Genomic DNA, 21,874 nt, shown 5'->3' on the forward strand with positions numbered 1-21,874 from the left:
ATTTACTGATTTTCAAAAGGTCTGCACAGTAAGTTAAACTGAAGCAAAAACTAGGATTATGGACTCAAGTTTATGATGCATGTTGTTCAACTGCATGCGGTTTTGCGAGTGGAAAAATCCCAGTTTTTCCGGAGGAGAAAACTCTACCACCCCAGTATGAGATTGGGTGGTAGGGTTAAAGGAGTTCTACCTACTCTCTCCTGGGGGAATAAAAGACAAGAATTTATTTATTACTCATAGGCATCAAATAAATGAATATGTGAATATTTCGGTGTCTGAACAATATTGGCACTCTTCAGATAATAATAATTATCAGTAAACTTTTATTGAGTTGTCATAATTGGTACAGAGAGAAATCGTCATTTTAATTTCTGAGCAAAAATAAACAGATTTACAACAGATAAAGTTATTTATACATATACATCATAAAAAATTGTCACATAACAGTAATTATTAATATATTATAGTCTAAATTGCTCGTATTCATCGTTCTCAAAATGACCTATTCCAAAGAAACAGAAGGAAAATAAATTTAATATTTTGAAAAAAAAATTCAGTCAATAAATAAAATGTAAAAATAGAATGATTTTTTTTTTTACATTTCAAACGGTTGTTAACAGAATACCCCATAATTAATCTGAAGATATGTTGAAGTACGAAGCTGTTATAAAGCTAAGCCATGATATGTTATGTATAGAACATTGACATTTCTCGCTTGCAAATTTTTTCCACATGCTGTTTATGCATGATTTGTTTCGATTTTTTTCCCCATGAGCATAACTAATAATTATCGAACTCAGAGTACTCTCGTTTATGTAAACATTTATTCAAAAATAACTAACACATTATATATATATATAATTTATTTTACTTTGGGAATAATGTATATATTAGGGTTACCAAGTATGTAATTTTATAAACTTGGTTATTTTACTCCTAGTAAAACAAACAGTTAAGTTTGCGCCTGAAAGTAGTTCAAGTCTAAAGGTGGTGCAACACCAAGGCAACTCATTGTAAAGGTTGGTAAAGCTCTGATCACTATTCTTAGTATTTTCCATAATGTAAAGCACATCCCACTAAGAGATGTATACTGCAATACATTATGGGTGGGGTTTCAACCTTTTTTGAGGTCTACTCAGTGAGTAGCTAGACCCTAAATACCACGGTTTATAGTCCTTATAAGGACTGGCTTAAAGGGGCGAAGCAAGAATGCTTTTTATCTTCCCCGTTATCCGTAGAGGACAGTGTAGGGATAAGGTGTTATGGAGCTATTAAAGCTTTTATCATGGTAGGAGGGTAACAGCAATAGCCAAGCCTCAGTTAGAACTTCATTGGCTACAGCATTGCCATCCATTACCCTCCAAGGGTATTAATCACCGCATCTCACGGTCGATTCATACCACGGTTTTAGTAATACAGAGCCTTATCAACTTTACTTATACAAGTTGCTACAAGGTGTTTTTATTTTGAATAAGAATCTCTGGAGGAGATATAGATATAAATAAGTTTTTTTTTTTTACCTTGGGAATAATGTATATCAGGGTTACCAAGTAATTTTAGAAACTTGGTTATTTTACTCCTAATCCCAAGTAAACAAACAGTTAAGTTTGCGCCTGAACGTAGTTCAAGTCTAAAGGTGGTGCAACACCAGAGAAACTCATTGTAAAGGTGGGTAAAGCTGTTTGTTTACTTGGGATTAGGAGTAAAATAACCAAGTTTATAAAATTACTTGGTAACCCTAATATACATTATTCCCAAGGTAAAAAAAAAAAACTTATTTACATCTATATCTCCTCCAGAGATTCTTACTCAAAATAAAAACACCTTGTAGCAACTTGTATAGGTAAAGTTGATAAGGCTCTGTATTACTAAAACCTTGGTATTTAGGGTCTAGTTACTCACTGAGGAGACCTCAAAAAAGGTTGAAACCAGTCTGGGTAGTGACCCCACCCATAATGTATTGCAGTATACATCTCTTAGTGGGATGTGCTTTACATTATGGAAAATACTAAGAATAGTGATCAGAACTTTACCCACCTTTACAATGAATTGCCCTGGTGCTGCACCACCTTTAGACTTGAATTACGTTCAGGCGCAGACTTAACTGTTTGTTTACTTGGGATTAGGAGTAAAATAACCAAGTTTATAAAATTACTTGGTAACCCTAATATATATATATATATATATATATATATATATATATATATATATATATAGAGAGAGAGAGAGAGAGAGAGAGAGAGAATTTCCCAAAAGGAGCAGGCAGAGTTCCTTTAGCCATAACTTTTTTGATGACAAGGATAGTGAGCTCAAGCTATTAATGAATTAGCTTTTCAGGGGAGACTACGGCAGACAACTGCGTACTTTGTAAAAATCATGCCATTACTGACAGTAACCTGATTGAGATGCGGGATTAAAAACCAGAATTTCCAGGAGGGGGAAAAATACCCTACCAGACAGTGCTAAAGATCGACTAACTTAAGAACAGGCCGAAAGAAAGATTTAAAAAAAGTTTCTCTAGTCGGAATCAAATTTATAACCGACATGGCAGCCTAGCGCTATGGATGCCAATGGCACTTCCACATGACTACAATATATATTACTTGATGAAAAGATAACAGTTACAAGTAGTTAACTGCTATTATCAATTTGGTGGATTAAGAACTCAAAGGTTTCCAGCAAAAGGTGGTGAACTCCTTAACATATTGGGAAATCAAGTGGGTCAGCTTAGTTATTTGTTGTTCTCCCGCAACAGCTATAAGCAATGCGTGACTGAATATTAATGCCCATTATACGTTTGATTCTAGAGTTCGACTAGAGGAATTTTTTCTAAACCTTTATTTCTACCATTGAGGCTACAATTTATTTTTATTTATCTATTTAATGCATTTCTTGAAGTAACTTTGGGCTTAAATAAGAGTATTCCCTGTTCGATGATTTATAGTTATAGGTACATTATAAGAACTAAATACTTCATTATTTTTTGCTGCCTAAACGCTTTTAAAAATGGAAATAGTGCACACTGTCAAAGCAGAATATATCGGGCATTATTTTAATAATCTACTTACTTCTAATTAATTTGCAATAAGATATACTGTAACCAGCATGAAAATAGAGAGGAAGCTTGAATGGAATGCAAATGTTTGAGCGTAAGTTATTTGCATCTGGAACATTGGTGGTAATAGTGAAAATTATCAGGAAATACTGCATAATGCATTACTATATATATTTTATTCATATTAAAATTTTACGAGGCAAAATTTTACTATACGGTACTGGCGATAACAGAAGCAAAATTTTTGTACTATTTAATTTCTCTTATCCTAAACATAAGAATGTGTTGCAAATTTGATGATAAGAGTTTAATATTACTGACAACTTAAAATACATCATATGTCATTATTAGTCCAATAGTGTCTCGATGTCGTTCACCGTTTTCGCTGTTATCTTTTACGGAGAATATCGGTTCTTCTCCTCCACTCACCCCAAGGTCAACTCAGGTTAATTGTGGAGGTTGGTTTAGATTTTATTCATTTAGCTCGAATTACGTCAATTTATCAAAACAAAATTTTGATTTTGAAAGTCCGTTTTGACTTTCCTTAAACATTTTTTTGACAGAAAGTTTAATTTTTCTAAACTTTTTTAAAAAATCACCAGATCAAAACTTTTTGACTTGGTAATTTTTTGTTCTTTTTCTGGATATTACTTTGCTACTTCAAAAAATTATGTACTGGTTCTTTGCGATTTTCAACAGATATTAATGAAGATACCGGGCGCAATGGCAACTTGGACTAATGGAGTTTGTTGTGTTTCAGTTTTTTGTCATTGTTTACACTTATGAGTTATATGGAAAGTGGAGATTCGATTTACAAAAGGAAGAGAGCGATTTACATATAGATTTATATCCTTCATCTCAAAAAGCAACTGTAAGGTCGTAAAAGAGTTACATCAAGATTCCTGAAGATTTTTAATCCTAGGAAAATTTTTCTCTAAGAGGTGCTGCTGCGAAATGAATGATTTTCTTGAGTCTTTCAAGGATTCATCAATTTCTACAATTCTGCTATCAGCTTATAATGCGGGGAACTGAAGACCTCTTTTGCCGACTGCTGCCAAAGGATTGCTTCTGAGCACCAGATATTAACTGCTACTTTTGAATTTAAGTCATGTACTTATTCTTTCTTGCACTTATGTTAAACTTACAGTTCTGAGAAAGTTTAATTTTATTTATTTGATTTCAATGAAAACTTAGTTTTCAGTGACACTTTGTTTTTTACTGATTTATAAACTTCAATTTTGTACACTGTGTATACTAAAGTTTAGGAACACGGGATGATAATAATTGTTTCGATCATACATGTATAGCATGAGGATGAAGTGCCTGGACGAAAGCATGAAGCTCCGAAGCTTTGTATTTTCGAATCAAACCTTGCCACAAGAAAATCCAACAGGAGAAGAAGACCGCCATAACATGAAGTGAACGATCAGACACTACAACACGGAGCATATGAATGCAAGACTGACGCAACTTTTTGCCGTAACCATCAGGATGGCTATGTCACAACTGTACTATGAACAAGCTTGAGTATAGAAGCATTCTGAATTATATATAAGAATATTAGATTTATTCGTGTGAATTTATTAGAATTATCAAATGTAAAAGGGAGGGGAAATGACAAATGCTCCAGCTATTCTTCCGTTTTTTCTGCTATAAAATGGTTATATCTTATTCTTAGACAGGTTTACTTAGCCCTAACTGAACTTATTACCTCCGTCTTTCCCATGCAAGTGACACGTGGCAAAATCAGCGACATCAGGCTAACAGATAAGAAGCAGTCTCGAAATTTTTCTTGCACCGATAATTATCATAATTGTTGCTTCTGATAAAAGCCGAGTTCAGAGTATGGAGCTTCGTTAAATATTAATCATTATATCTAACGACTCTTGGCAGTGATTCACAAACAGTCACGATCCAGAGTAAAATGAAGAAAAAGGGAAAAAAAAGAAGATCCAAATGAACTGAAATTATATATATATATATATATATATATATATATATATATATATATATATATATATATATATATATATATAAACGCTCAAATTCTACAAAGTTAAGGAACTCATAAAAGAGTAAGGTCAAGATCATACCGAATCAGGATTGTGTTCTTAGAAATCTGTGGAGGGAAAGAGAAAGAAGGAAGGTGGGCACATTGTTTCCTGGAAATATATTCATGACAAAGATAACAAAGAAATTATCTTCAAGACTATTACAAAACAAAACTATTATAACTGCGCATTTAGCGATGGTTTCCTTGAACTGCAGAACTGTCCTAAAGTTATGCAAATAGTATCACCTCACTCAGTATTATAATAAATACCAGGTGGTCTAAGCGGTGGTCAATGGGTATAGGAATGCACTTTGTCTAATTGAGCTTATCGCATAACTCAGGAGTATGTTTCATAATTAAAGAGGCCAAGCCGAATACGATTATAGTGCAGGCAAAAATATTGATTGCTGACGGTTATTTATGAAATAAATAACTGTTATGCATGAAAAAGTTACCCCTTTAATATCAGCGCTAAATGAAAACAAGAAATGCTGATCTCGAGTGAAGTGACTGAAGGATAAATAATGAATCAACGAAATTACTTCAGATGAAGGATTAAGTAAAAAAAAAAAACCCAGCAGATAATGTATCCTGAAGTCTTTATTACCTGACCTTCAACCAAATCAAACAGGGAAGGGAGGATGAAGGGAGAGAGGGTACAAACGCAATCAAATGAATGATCCATGACAAATTTATCAAATCAGGCTGTTTTTCTGAATAGTCAGTTGTAATCTATCTGCTTCTAATTATTACAGCAATCAACAGTGGCGCACCCAAGGAGAGAGCCGAGCCCCCCCCCCCCCCCCGAAAAAAAAGAAAAATGAAAGAAAACATTAGAAATTAAAAAAATCTTTTCCTAACTAAAATTCATTTTTTAAAATTTATGTCGTGTCTTCTATTTCTATACTACTTATGAATTAGCGGCCACATAAGGTGGGAATACCCAATAGCTCTCGGGAATCCCGGCCGCTGTGAACGCAAGGCGAACGAAGTAGTGCTCTTGCGGACCGAGCGCTACTTCGTTTTCCCGAGCCAGGCCAGAGGAGATCACGGGTGTCATGTATTGGCGCTCACTGCAGATGCTCAGTCATAGGTCATATGCAATGTAGTGTGCATTCCCAAATCGTCTACTCAACTGGGCCCCCACCAAGATTAAATCATGAGTGCTCCTCCCCTACTCCCGAAGATTAAATCTTGAGTGCTCGGCCCCCTCCAAGATTAAATCCTGAGTGCGCTACTGCCAATCAGCAGAAGTGCTCATTTTGATTATGCTTAAAATAAAAACAAAAGAGGTTGACGTTTCTACATTCTAATAGTCATCAGAATTATAAGCTACCCTGCGAAAAAACAAAAATATGTTCTATTTCGACAGTGTGCATGAAAGCAAAATTATAACAGAATCTAGTTTATATTAGTTAAACAAGTAGTACAATTCTTAAAATAATAATAAAAAAAAACCCTAAAGACTACTGGCAACATGAATGGATTAAATCGTTTTATGGACGTTGAACTATAACATCTTAATAATATTTTTAGAAGAAATGCATTGATCATTATTTCTTAGCCAAGATGCAGAAAAATGCTTATTAATGACTATATTTATGAGATCAATAATTAACAAACATAAGGTAGTTTCATGAGGGCTGTAAACAAAATAATATGCATATATAGTACGGTGCATGAGATGTTTCGAATCTATACAAATAGAGTTACAAAACTTAACTCTTTATTTATACACAATAGAATAAACAATATCAGCTTAAAATATTTACTGTACAAAACATTTAACTTACCACCTTAAAAGATGATCTTAGTTGCAGATATATAAACCTCTACAAATAATCTTTTCTTTGTTTTGAGCATTACTTCAATGGAAGGAAAGGATATACTGCATCTAAGTATATCTAACTACTAGCATCACGTCTACAATACACACATATATATTATTTATTTCATTTGAATAAAATAAAAAAAAAAAGATGTGGCAAATATTTCATAATATATAAGAAGCACTAAGACATTACTGAATGCAATATAATCTAAGACGTAAATAAAAAGTAACAATCTTGATGGTGAACTGGGGTTCTGGAAAATCCTGCGGCGAAAGCGAACCAATCTATTTTTCAAACTTACTGTACAACTGCTATCAATATATTCAAACATCAATTAATTTATACAGATGTTTTACGATGACCATTTCGACCAAAACTAATACTGAGTTAACGGTGTTTGGTAATACTTTAATGTACAAATTATTTCCTAATAACACAGGTTGCGAGAAAAAAACGAAACCCTATTTTGCGTGCAGTTCGAAACATCAAGAGGGAGGAAAGGGGAGGGGGGGGGGATTTCAAGAACGCAATACCAAACAATGTCAATGTGTAATTTCCCATATTTTTTAGTAAATATTTGTAACTCACCCAAGTGCAAGAAAAATTTATAGGAATAACCATTTCTATATATTTATCTAAGTTCTACGATATCATTTAGTTGTATAGAATATAATCAAACATCAAAAGAAAGGATTTCTTTTTTAATACAGAATAAAAAAAAAAGGTTCGGAGTACGTCTATATTGAATCACAAAATTTAATGACGTTTAAAAAGCCCAGATTTCTATAATTCTCTATTAAGAAAATTGGCTTAAACGAAAAATCTGCATCAGTTCTGTCTAAACATACGGCATAACATCTCTTCACAACTAACGCCGATAAAAATGTTTTGCTTTGCAGTTCAGCGCTTGGTAAATATATACGTCCCCATGTCCCGGTCTTGAGAATTAAGTGTAATTCTCAAGAAAAAAGCGCATTTTTTTCATACATTATACAGATGAAATTTATTTGTATGTGTATAGCATATGTATAACATAACAAGTTCAAGAAACTGTAAAAGATAACGCAAGCAGAATGGTAATACAGTATTAGAATATGACGACGACATATGCCTAGTTGGAGAAAATGCTTGAAGACCTTAGAATAACATCCAGAAAACTCAAAAACTTTGCTGAGAAACTTGATTATAGATCAACTATAATAATAATAATTATTATTATTAATAACATTATTATTATTAAGAGAGACCTCCAGGGAGTCCGAAACTCATCGAGGGAGGCTATACTATTCGCACCAACTATCATACCTGTTCTTGAATTCATTCATGCTACTTGTACACATAACATCCAACGGTAATTCCATTATTTTATAATAAATTATAATAAATAAAACTAAATATTTAAAACTATGTAGAAATCGCAATCAAGGGGGAAATGATCAGTAATCGATAACCTGAAATTTAAAAGTGTTGCTTCCTTCAAATATCTTAGACCATTGATTATAATAAAATTAGTACAGAAATACAAGCTAGAATACATGCTTCCAATAGAACTTATCATTCACTACATCGTTTACTATTTTTCAAAATTCTGTCAAGCAGAGTTAAACAAAAATATGCCAGACAATCATTAGACTTATTATTTTATATGGAGCAGAAACCTGGAACAATGCAAAAAGAGTTGCAGAGCTTTGAAAATAAAATCCTCAGAAAAAGTCTATGGACCTGTAAGAGATATCACAGGTGAATGGAGAAGAAGACCTAATCAAGAACTATATGAACTCTATCGATCTCCACTTCTATCTGATGAAATCTGAGCTTGCAGACTGAGATAGCTTAGGCTTAGGAAAGAATGGGTGAAGAGAGAATGGCTAAATAAGCATTCAAGATGAAAAACTGATAGAAAGCGACCTAGGGGAAGACCGCGGCAGCGTTAAGAGGATAGCATCCAAAAAGACGCTGAGCTGTTTCATTCCTTGACTGGAATGAAACAGCTCAAGACAAAATAATGGAATGACTAGAAAGAATCTACGTAACTCAATCCGCAGCAAAAATTCCATTTATAACGACATTTTAAGAAGGGGTAGTTAATATGTGGTGTGAAAGGTCTCTCGGAATCGACCCCCCCCGGTTAATGCCAACAGGGAGTGAAAAAGAAAGCGAAAGAAGAAAAAACAAACAATTAATTTCACTTGATTGCTTAACCTTTACTTATATGAATACAATTCCTTTCCATATCGGATATCGGCTAACATCATCACTAAAATTCATTTTAACCCTTCTGAATACATTTCACAGAAAAAGAATCAAGAACAGATTGCAGCAATCTTCAATTATGAAGGATAATTTACTTAAATCCAAGAAGTCGAACTTGAAATAATCTAATGAAACTATTCATGACTAAGAACTAAGATGTTCTGATTAAAATATTCTTGAAGTGAAGCTTAGAGACAGACTGTTTCCATTTAGTTGTATATGATTATTTACATAAGAGCAAAACGGTGTGTGTATCATCAGCACAATAAAAACAGAATAACACGAGACGAAATATAATAATAGCAATTCATCAATTGGCTACACAAGGTTAAAGTGAATTCTTATATAAATTCAAATAATAATAAGTATTATTATTATCTATACAGAAATGACTGCTTTGAAAATATACAAACAACGTATGAAATTAATATAAGATATTTTATAAACATGCCATGGGAGGTTGTAACTCGAATAGAACCTTGATATTATAACGATATTGAATATCCTGAATACAGTTCTGACGAATGTATCCAGCAATCCTAAATGCTAGAGAACTTAACTATATTATATTCGTGGTTAAAGCGAAATATTAAACAAAAACTTCTCTTGACTATTTTTAATATAAAAAATGCTTTTAAACACGCACATATATGAATAACATCGAAGAAAGAAAATTTGTTGCATAGAAATGCAATGAAACTCATATTAGTTTTTCAATTTCCTTTCATGTAACATTTTATTTTCATCAGAAGTGAATAAAAATCGCAATACCGAATATATATATGAAAAACTGAAAATAACCGTCTGAGTATAGGAGGGTAATTAAAAATACATACACCGAATATAATTCGATTGTTAAATCCCTAATTTAAATAGCTTTCACTTTAACCCATGTCTACAATATAAAATGGCCATCTAATTTTACAAATTATGTGCAGTACATTATTCCAAATATTGCTCAATCAAGACGAATAAGCTATGCTAACAATATTTGTGTGCATAACAAAAGCCTCTTCCTTCTTTTAAACCTGTGTACGTGATTCTAAACGTTTATCTGACACCTCAATTCGTTCCGCTGAGAGGAAGGAAAAGTAGCAGGAAGAAGTGTTGGAGGAGGGCACACATGGCCGCTAAAGGTGAAAGTCACTTCTGGATTATGATGATATCATACCTAATCAAATACACCCTTAGGGACACCGACATAGTAATAATAATGTGTTTACTCCACTGCATTTGAGAAGAAAAACCGAAATGCTAAAGTTGAGAAAATAATTTTTCTCAACTTTTCATATGTTCAATCTTCCAAAATCTATTTTTTTTTTTTAATCCCGAACATTAACACCAGTCATATAATGGTCCTCCGTCTCAAGGATCATTGGATGAAATCACACTTAAATCTTAGAGTTTAATTTAAGCGACTTTATTACTGATTAACTTCCGATGTTATTTTTGAATAGTTTGTTTTTCGCCTTCTCCATTATGTTTTCTTAGTGATATGACTACCGCACATATTTTAAACCACTGCTGCAATTACATTAAGTAGAATGTATACGACTAGAACGGATAAAAAAAAAAAGGTGTGTGTGTGTCAGCGATTATTTTCTTTCACAGATATATCCTGCCTGTCATTTCATAGTAATTCAGGAACATACTATCCAATACTACGTCCATTTTTTTCCCTCCTGATAACAAAAATGGATGTAAAAGGTAGAGAAGAATTGTGAAAGCAAATAGGGTAACATACGGTACTTTAAAAACAGAAAAGATCTTGTTAAAATTCGTGTCATAAATATAATACATATATTGAACCAATCAGATTCGGCAGTTTATAACACAAATAATATTACAAATTTAGCGGGTTGAAAGTGAGTTTTTTCAAGTAGTTTCTATTGTTGCCGCCTGCAAAATACTACAATTCTATATCGCAAATAAAGGTTGATTTCAAACGGCATTAAGCAACAATAAGAATAATAACAGTGAGAAACACACAAATATATATATATATATATATATATATATTGCTAATTATATATATTCAAATAATAAATAAAGATATCGGATGACTAAATTCGCGTCTAATGCTAAATATTTGTTAAAGACAACTGCTACAATGAACTAATAACCGACGAAGTACTGACAAAAACGACTGAATGTGTTCGTCTATATAACTACTACTAATTTTATTAAAACAAACTCGGCAAAATGAGAAATACATTTAACACGATTGAGAAATTTTATTTTCTGAGAAAATGCCGTTGAAGTTTGGTCTTGTTGGCCAACAGCATTATCAGAAGGAAGACCATGAATTCAAATCTCAGCATGCATTTGGTTTAACAGTAGGAAAAAATCGTCATATATAATATTTTGATTATTTAACCCGTGAATGTACAAGTAAATATTAAGAATATTCACAAACAAAGCCAGCAATGCTACTAGATTCTGCGTGGTCTTCCAACATAATGGACACATAATTCCTAAAAATGTCAAATAAAAACCACAAGAACGAGTTTATCATTGAATCTCATTTTTTCCCCCAAATATTCAAAAAATAAGTGTATATAAAGGAGTTTGTTGTTAGTAAATCATAAAGCTAGTATATCGCTAATCATTCTAGAAACGAGAGGGCAGGATCTATCAATAAATAAAGATAACTTCATTTTTTTTCCTTTTCTTTAAAGCGAAAACAAACAAGACTCGATGGCTGCAAACATCAACGATTGCCTAGTACTTCGTGATTAAGTCCTTGCTTCCGCATTCATGGCCCTGTCAGCCACACACAATGTCACTCCGGTCACTACCAAGGACATACCGATATATGTCACTGAAAAAATAAAAGTATGAGTACAATTAATAATAAAATTATTTTCTGTTAATCAGGTTGCTAAATTATTAACAAATACTGTTCTCACAATATTCTACACATGGAATTAATTAAAGAAATTGTTATTAGAGAAAACATTGGTTGCAGAAAATAATCAACTGAATATATCATCTAAACTAACCACATGGAAGTAACTATCTCTTGCCCATGACTGACACTCCTTCGAGATTTTATGTGTTCTTAGCTTTAAGAGTATTTGTAGACATCTTTTGAAACGTAAAGAACTGTATTTCTGAATGCCTTGAATTTTAACTGTTGTCTCGGCATAGAGTTTTGTGCGGATGAAATCTACGAAGACGTGAAGAAGAATTATCACTTTTTTAGATAGGTCTTAATATAGCGGTGTAATGATTTTATCAATTTATGAAAATTCCAGTATCGTTATTTCCTAAGTTCATGAAGTTTTGGGAAGATGTGATCTTTATTATGTTAATTTCTGCATTCCTAAGTTTTTATGAATTGCGTACCACTTTTTTATAGGTGAACGCGATCCCAACGCATAAGAGTAGAGAGCACATTATACACCGATTTCAAATCCCCCCACCCCCATACACACCATTTACTGAAAATGGTGTGTATGGGGGGGGGGATTTTAAATCGTTGTTCAATGTTTTCAGAGATTAGCTTGTTATGACAGTTCTTCGATACTTAAACTTTCTCATAGTTTATCGAATTTCCGGTATAATTTATGAAAAATTCTACTATAATTTTTACATGATATGAACATAATAATTTATTCAATTAAAAATCTCGACTAGTTTCTTGTGCCGACAAATTAGGGCCGACATAATTTCTATAAAAGTATATTAAAAATATTAATTTCTCACGGAATAGGCAGACTGAGGTTTGCACTAATAAACTTTTAAAGAAATTTCTAAGCACAAACCTCAATTTGCTTACGTGATGAGAAATGCATATTTCATTTATATATATATACACAGTATATGTATAATTTAATCAACTAGATATCTTTTCAAGGGTCTTTATTTAAATATGACGAATTCGATCACCAAATGATGGCGCACTTATGAGTCTTTCAACATAAGCTTATCAAACTATTATGGGTTTTTACCAAGCGTTCAAGGAGACCAAACAAATACGAAACAGTGCTAGCTGATCTGAGAAATCTATTAAACAAAAGCAGCAATAGAAAGCGAGTTACTGCTATTCTGTCACTTTCAAAAACTTAGGGATAAAAAGTTTTGAAAGTGAGAGAATTTATAAAAATTTCATGCAACACAGTCGACGGCATGGCAGTTCACAACCATTTAATTCACATTAGCAATTAAATAACTATTTAAGAGATAAAAGGTATAAAGACAATGTTATTTTTACATTTTCTGTAGAAATGCACAGAAAAATTTGAGTACATAGAAATAACAAGTGTAGTAACAACAACAAAAACATAAAAAGACTGCTCACTTACTGGAATTATCGTCATTTTCGCCTAATAATCTTCCAGCAATAGTAATAAATATGAAGGTCAAGGAGTTAGTAAGTGGAACAGCCAGAGAAAGATCTGAAAAAAAAAAAAAAAAAAGAGTGAAATACGTAAATAAGCTTTACATTTGTAAGAATGTACGTGAGGGTGGTCTGAAAATTTCTCGGCCTAACAATGAAAAACGAATTTATAATTAAATTAATTTTTTTTTTTATTTTTCAACATAATCTCCCTCAAGATTAACACATTTATTCCAGCGTTGCTCCAGTGTAGTGGTTCTCAGTAAGATCTGCAAAATATCCCTCTACAGCTGCAATCACCTCTTGATTCGAAGAAAAACGCTGATCAGCGAGGAAGAGTTTTAGTTTTGGGAAAAGACAGAAGTCAGAGGGAGCCAAATCTGGGAAATAGGTGGATGTTCCAACAATTCATAGTGCAGATCCCTTAATTTTCCCATTGCCAAAACATCTTTGTGGGCAGGTGCATTGTCTTGATGAAAGATGATTTTTTTTCTTCTGCAAACCGGGTCTTTTCTCACGAATTTTTTCGTCTAGTATGGTTAAAAGATCGGAATAACATTCCCAGTTTATTGTTTTACCCATTTCAAGATAATAAACAAAATGCCTTTAGCATCCCAAAACACAGATGCCATGACCTTTCCTGCTGATGGAACCGACTTTGTCTTCTTTGGCATTGAACAACCGGCTTTTGTCCACTGTTTTGACTGCTGTTTGAATTCTGGTGTATAATGGTGAATTCATCCATAGTAATAAATCAACGCACAAAATCAGTTTTATTCTTGTTAAAATGCTCCAAGCACTGTTCAGAATTTCATTTGATCTACTGTGAGCAAGCGAGGCACCCATCTTGAGCAAAGCTTTTTCATTTGCAATTCTTCATGCAAAATATATCCTACACGTTCTTTTGAAATGCCTATAGTCTCAGCAATTTCACGCACTTTGACTCGCCGGTCATCCAATATCATATTCTGCACTTGATCAATGATTTCTGGTATTGTTGTTGTTACACTTTTTGGACGTCCTTCACGTGGATCATCTTTAAGGCTGGTAAGGCCACGTTTACACTCCTGAGCCCATTTCTTAATTGTCGAAAACGAAGGAGAAGAGTGCCCATAAACTTTTATGAACCTCGAATGAATTTCTTTTTGGCGTTAAACCTTTTACAAAAAAATTTTATAACCGCACGATACTCAATTTTATCCATTTCAAGGGATACAGACAACACTTTTGCTTCAGACAGCTGTAAAAAACAAACTACTTGATAGAATGACTTGCAATTTCACATGGATGCTTATGACAAATGTACCAACTTGGAAAAAAAAATCGTGCCGATAGTGTTGCCATCTATGGTCGAGGCCGAGAACTTTTCAGACCACCCACGTATAATAGGGCGATACACATGAAATGCAAATAAACTATCACTGATGTATCAGTACAGAAAATATGAAAGCATTTGGTCGCAATATTAAATGCATTATATCCAGATTGTATAAAATAACTAGTTTGAAAGTAATTGTTATGAATAATAGTGATCTTTGAAAGAACACTATCTGCTAGAAAAAAATAAAACTAATTTATTGTTATTATATTTTTGACTGCTCGAGATAGGTAATTAACTTTATTTTCCGTAAAAAGAATTCATATATGTAAGTCAGCTCTACTATTTAGGAAGACATCGAGTAATGAGATGTGTTTCATGTTATCTAGCTGCAGTTAAAAATTACCCGTTCGATCTTCGATTGACAGCGCATTTAAGAGCTAATATTTTAACCTACAACATAAGCTGAAATAATCTGAAAAGAATCTACTCCTACTCCAGAGAGGGAACGGGTTGTTAATGATAGCAAGCAACTGTTCAAATAATAACTCAAATCACGCAAAAATGGCACCCTTTTTTTAAGTTAATGATGACATTATATCCAGATTGTATAAAATAATCAGTTTGAAAGTAATTGTTATGAATATGTTTTTTCTTTTCTTTCTTTTTGAACACAGTACTTTATAACTAAGAGATATTTAAATATTTCTCGAAATTTCATACATGGTAAACATACTCAAATAGATTCCAAGTACTTTGTAACTGTAAACTAAGCAGTTATATTACAAACTCCCCTTTCGCAGTCAATTTATACATAGATTAGATATACATTAATTAAATTACACATGCATTAGTTTCATGGTTAATAAACACATTAGTACTTATAATGCTGGATCATTATTATTAATTTTTTAAAAATTTTCATGAGTGATTCCCACTCACGAAAGTTTATTATAAACCTATAACACATTTTGAACCGTGGGCGGGCTAAGGATTTTTTTCCCATTTTTATTAATTTTATATATTTTTGTACTTTCTTTAAATTTTTACATAGTCCCGAAACGCTGCTTAAGAGAAGAGTTTCGGGAGTATTCTCTTTCAAAGATTTTAAAAAAGTTCCAAACATGGAACTTTTTTTAAGCCACTTCAGGCCTCTAATAAGCGGAGCGGTGGTTTTACACCGGTGAAATTCATCTTCCACCTAAAATTATTTTTACTACTGATTATGTTAAATTTCAATTAAATGAAAGATATGCAACTCTTGCTGATGTTATTAGTATTGTAAATTATCATTACTGATTTTCAATTAATATCAATCTAGTGATTTTTTTAAATGTAATATCACCCACAAAAGGCTACAAAACCTACAGCTTTTCGGTCCCGTGGCCGGGCTAAGCTAATGCTAGATAATCCTGAAACAAATCTTGCTCTGGAGACCAAGCATATAACTTTTTCAAGTCAGATTCCTGCCTCAATAAGCAAGGTTGTGTAAATTATCTGGCATCTAAAAGTGTCATTCACAAACATTCATGTCACGTGGGATTTGAGCCCATGGCCTGTTGATTAGAGAGCGCTCAACGAATCAGTTGACAAATATCAGCTAGATAATTATTATGTAATTAGTATTGCCCAAGGTATTGGTACTGTTTTTTGTGGATACAGAAAATAAAGAAATTACAAACAGAAAATTAGATAAAAACGAGTACAGAAATGGTACAAGACAATAAAAAAAAAAACTTGTTTCGCAATAGAATTCCTGTGAGATGCTGTAATTCATTATTAAAGTAATTAAACACCGTCCGCGCGGTTAGCCTAGTGGCTGTGCGCTTCGCAACCATAAGCCTGGGGAAGGAGTGTCCTGGATTCAATCCTGTCGGTGACGTGAGGAGCTGAAGGCTCTTCCTCAGCCACAGCAAAGTTAGCCGGTCTTGGGTGGGCAGTAGGATATTTCCCCAGTTTATCCTGGGATTTTTCATCCCGCAAAGCAGGCAAACCGGTCTTGAGAACTCAACACTACAGGACATAGGATACACCGGGGCGTAGGGCTGCCTACCTTATCCTGCGAACGGTTTGAGGTCCGATGATTAATAAACCCTAGCCACCGTAAGGTAAAAGAGGGTCAAAGGAAGATGAGATGAGTAATTGAACTTGGAACTATTTCTGGCTGAATTTTGCCAATAGTGAAAAAAAAAAAAAAAAAAGAATAAATTAAACAAGCTCTATCAAAGATTTTATTATTTGTAAATTATTACAAAAGTACATTGGCGAGTTTATGAGACCATTACACCGATGTCCAAAACCAAAGGAAGAACACTATTTCTGAAGATTATAAAGGCAAATTTAGACGAATCAGCTTGTGTCAATTTGTATAATTGATGATTTCGAGTATAAAGCGGGTACACATTCAAATATTCGAATCGCGCGCAAAGGGATCACGTGGTAGCACTCAACAGGATAAAAGGCTGCGCTAAGCGAATTGCTTGAAGGAAGCTTTAGTTTTCGAAGTTCGTGAAGGAAAAAAAAGTTTCAAATTTGGATGTCTTGTGATGTTTCACAAAGACATCATCTAGATCATTTCACGCGGGGAAGAATTATTGGAAAGCTTGAAGAAGTCCGCGAAATTATTGATATTGCCAGAAAATATGGAATCTCACATTGCGTTGCATCCAGGCTCTAGGCATAGTTTCAAATCAAAGGAATGTCTTCCAGAAGTTTGCTAACAGGTCGTCCTCACTCGACCATGGAGCATGAAGACAAATTTTTGGTTATAACAGCAAAGCGTAATCGACGCACCACAGCAACTTGCAAGTCGGCTCCATTCAAGCACAGGTACTGTCAGATTTTAGGGAAAGACAACGCATACTAGAATATTAATTAAAAACGTTAATACTTCCTATATTTCGGTAATATTACATTACCATCTTCAGAGATCACAAAATAATGATATGTGGAAGAAAGCAACCGAAGTCGGTCCTAGAGTCTTAAAAGTGCCTCCTAGTGGGCTAAATTGGACTCTAGGACGGTGGTAAGACGTCTGCTACAAGTAGGCCCGAAGGCCTGTAGTCTGCGTCCATTTATCGACAGCTCATCGTGGAGCACGTTTTTAGTATTTTAGTATTGTTGTATCCATAAAAATTGGGCAAGATGCCAATGGGCTAATGTACTCTTTATAGATGAGTGGTTATAGTCTTTCTTCCGATTCTAGTGAGAACTGCACTTGATCTTGGGTGAAAGTGATACTGCTTACCATCGCGAGAATGGTCGTGAAAGGAATAGATACGGTGGTCCTGGGATCATGGAGTGGAGAAGCATTATGCTTAATAGACGCACCGAACTACAAGTGTTGGAAAAAGGAACTATAACTGGTGAACGATATTGCAAAGAAGTTGTTCAACGCCATGTTCGATTGTTTCATGTTGCTGTAGGCGAAGAATTCATTTTATGGATGACAATGCCACATCACATTGTACACGAGTAGTGGAGATACTTCTAGAGACCGAGGATATTAATCGAGTCGAGTGGCTAGCACGCTCCTCAGATCTCAACCCCATAGCGCACGTTTGGAACACAATAGGGAGGTCCATTGCTGCTCGAAATTCCCCTCCACGAAATAAACAAGGCCTTATCCTCCTTGTTCTGACGGAGGAGTGGGCTGGTTTGCCTCAAGAACTCCTGAATAACTTGGTGCTACGGTGCGAGAACTGCATTGTAGTTCGGGGTGGACATAATGTTTCTCCGCATAATTTTTTGTAAGCATTGTACATTAATTCCTTAACCACGTCCTTAGAAACATACAAGTTTTGCCAAAAACGCAGTGCAATTTAATCTGTACAAAATTTATACCACATTTTTGTGTAATATAATCTATGTCCACATTTGGTGGAAGTCTTGAAAATTTTTTCATGTACAGGTAAAAATGTAGTTCGTCCTTAGCTTTTGGACACCAGTGTGTATATAGCAGTGTTCTAAGATTTTCTTCATAGCTTCATAAACGTGAAATATACAGTAAATCATGAGGGAAAATTTTAGTTTTTGAAAGAAGAGTTACTATTTGAGACGGGCTCTTGACCGATTCAAACGGTCAAACGAAAATTGCCTAATGAATGATCTGCCCACTATCCATTTTTACCCCTCCCCCCCATCTTCTCAACTCTGTTAATGTCAAGACATATATAGGACTTTTATTCCCGTTCCCCTCTTTTGGAATTATATCTAAATAAATAAATAAATAAAAAATAAAATTAAAAAAAGAGCAAACAATCGGATCGAAATTGTACATGGTCTCCAGAAGTAAGGATATGAATGTTCAATACAGTTTAGTATTGGAAAATATTAATCCACGAGTGCAAAATTTATTCTAAATGTTTCATATTTGTGTGTTTGATAAAACCTTCCCTGGGTCGAATAGGCAAAGAATTGCAAGATTTCTTTCTCTTCTCTTCTCTCTCCAAACTAATATTAGAGGAGAAATTACTGCCTCACTCTTGGTGTTTCAATTTTTTCTCCTTTCTTTAACTGCAAACAAAATAAAAATATATAACTGTAAAGTAATGTCCTAAAGGAAAATGAAAGTAAGCTAATAGCTAATTAGCTCCAAAGTCACAGGTATTGTGATGTTTTTAAATGGAAGTTATAAAAGGTGAACAAAGAAATGGCTAAAGTCTAGAGAAGCGATGTCGAAAAGATTCTGCGTTCATTCGAGAGAGAGGGGTACCCTTGAAGAGAAGTATCTAGTTCATGGCAAATGATGTCAAACTCCTACTACAGCCACAAGTGCTTGTGCGGGACATAATTACTGTTCTCTTCCGGCAGAGGTAACCTTTGTTCTAGACTCAAACGTTTCCTCTGTACTCGTTTAATGGTGATTATTTCTTAAATAATGTCAGTGGGTCATGCCCACCTACATCTGTCATCAAGAAATAGCAGAAAATTAACCACTTACTGGCTGCAAGAAAAAGAAAGTTTCCTATGACACCTTCTCAAGATATACTGTACATAGTAATGGTAACGCAAGCGCGCAGTCATACTGTAGTCTGTGTGTGTGTGCGATGTCATACGAAGGAACATAATGCTGCTCTAAATAAATTAAAAAAAATTAAAGATGAATTTATAACGGAATAATGGAAATTTCTGAGTATATAAGTATCTGACGATACATTACTGTGTTCCACTTCTTAAATAAAAACGTATCTCGTGGACTAGGCTCTTCGAAGGTCCCAACATTGCATAGGTTATCGTTAGTTACTAGTGAAATCGCAGTACGCGCGGTTAGCCTAGTGGCTTTCCGCTTCGCAACCATATGCGTGGGGAAGGAGTGTCCTGGGTTCGATTCCCGTCGCGACGTGAGGAATTTGAGGATCTTCTTCAACCATAGCCAAGTTACCCGGTCCTGGGCGTGGACAGCAGGGTTTCCCCCCCCCCCCCCCCCAGTTATCTGGGGTTTTTCATCCCGCAAGCAGGCAAACCGGCCCAGTGAACACACACGGATCTACAGCCATAAATACTTAACTCCCCCAATAGGGACGGGGGAGAAAAGGGAGGAAAGGGGTGGGGATCAGGCAATGTCAAAATTGGGGAGGGATATTTTTCTCGTTAAACGTCACACAAAATTACATACAGTATTCTATTGTATTTTAGATTTAATGAATGGTCACTCCTATGCCTCAAGGTATTCTTGGCTGTATCCCTGTGTGTTCATGGGGCCGGTTTGCCTGCTTGCGGGATGAAAAACACCAGATAAACTGGCGGGAAAAACCCTACTGCCCGCGCCCAAGACCGGCTAACTTGGCTATGGCTGAGGAAGATCCTTCAGCTCCTCACGTCTCCGACGGGAATCGAACCTAGGAGACTCCTTCCCCAGGCATATGGTTGCGAAGCGCAAAGCCGCTAGGCTAACCGCGCGGACTAATGTACGAACAGTGGTCATTGCAATAATGAAGAATCACATTTTTGCTCCATTAAAAGGTGAATAAATTTTTGAAGTCCTATTTCGAGGAACAAAAATACAAAATGAGCACACATTTTTACTCAAAACATGATTTACAATTAACATGAAGTTGGAAACTATATGGTTGGATGATACAACCATATAGTTTCTCCGGACCCTTTTACGGGGAGGTACGGCATCATCTCAATCCCCCCCCCCCTTCATTTTTATCTGGGATCCGGACCAGCATGGCTGACGAATCCAACCTATTGCTGGAGGAACCGGTCTTAAGTATTCCTGACTGTAATCCGTGTGTGTGTGTGTGTATGTTCACGGGATCGGTTTGCCTTTTCTGGGGGACGAAAAACCCGAGTTCCCGGGTGGGGGGAAAAACCATACCTCCGTATGAGACCGGCTAACTCATCTTTCCTCTCGTCAAGGACGGGAATCGAATCCAGGTCTTTCCTACAAAAGGGCTTCGTCTATACCAACTGAGCTACGGAGGATCTATCATCTCACTGGTCATGCATGGGACACTATGCAGACGTTTTGAAATGATCCTCGTAATCCCGTCTCTTCTAGTCTTTTCAATTATTGTTCTTAAAAATTTCATGTTAATGGTCCTGGATTGTGTCTAAGGATGTTGGATGTCTAAACATTTTTGTCTAAGGGTATTTATATGTGTCCGTTTGTAACGATTTATCCAGATGCTCTGAAAGTTCTTTATGATTTTAAATGAAATGTATAATTTTATACATTTCATTTAAATTTAATTAAATATTGTTTTCTAAGTAAAATGTACTTAGAAAACAATATTTAATGCTGATTTTTTTAAATAGAATTTATGTTCTAGATTTAGAAGAATGTGCAACTGAGTACATGCTTTTATTTTTGCCTAATTTATTTTTTAATAATTATAATCTAGCCCAAGAAAGAATAGATTTAGAAATTAATTCAGAAACTGGATAATCGAAGTATTCTGCACTAACTTTCATCTTAAAGTAATTCATTTCATAATAAGTCAATATTTTATGTTTATTTGTTTCCCAGGACGATCTGTATATTAGTATTATACTGAGCAATTCAATACAATTT

At 34.5% G+C, this 21,874-nt stretch overlaps 1 protein-coding gene and 1 long non-coding RNA gene across 2 annotated transcripts in view; both read right to left on the reverse strand.

Annotated features, from left to right (window-relative positions):
- Nucleotides 1–300: 300 nt before the first annotated feature.
- Nucleotides 301–11,140, reverse strand: LOC150107386 (uncharacterized). The gene is made up of 2 exons (XR_016548241.1): nt 6,902–11,140; nt 301–502 (listed from the first exon to the last, which is right to left on the reverse strand). It is a non-coding gene; the product is annotated as an uncharacterized LOC150107386 (long non-coding RNA).
- An 88-nt stretch (nt 11,141–11,228) lies between these two features.
- The window catches only part of LOC150107387 (transmembrane protein 234 homolog), a 113,897-nt gene continuing 103,251 nt past the window's right edge, over nt 11,229–21,874 (reverse strand). The window contains exons 4-5 of the mRNA XM_090391247.1: nt 13,501–13,593; nt 11,229–12,014 (exon numbers count right to left, since the gene is read on the reverse strand). Of these exons, the coding sequence (XP_090247373.1) occupies nt 11,929–12,014; nt 13,501–13,593 (179 nt within the window). The 3' untranslated portion in view covers nt 11,229–11,928. The remainder of the gene's footprint in view (nt 12,015–13,500; nt 13,594–21,874) is intronic.

This window comes from Typopeltis vanoorti, chromosome 4, assembly GCF_054136105.1.
Source record: "Typopeltis vanoorti isolate ZY-2024b chromosome 4, IOZ_Tvanoo_1.0, whole genome shotgun sequence".
Taxonomy (NCBI): Eukaryota; Metazoa; Arthropoda; class Arachnida; order Uropygi; family Thelyphonidae; genus Typopeltis; species Typopeltis vanoorti.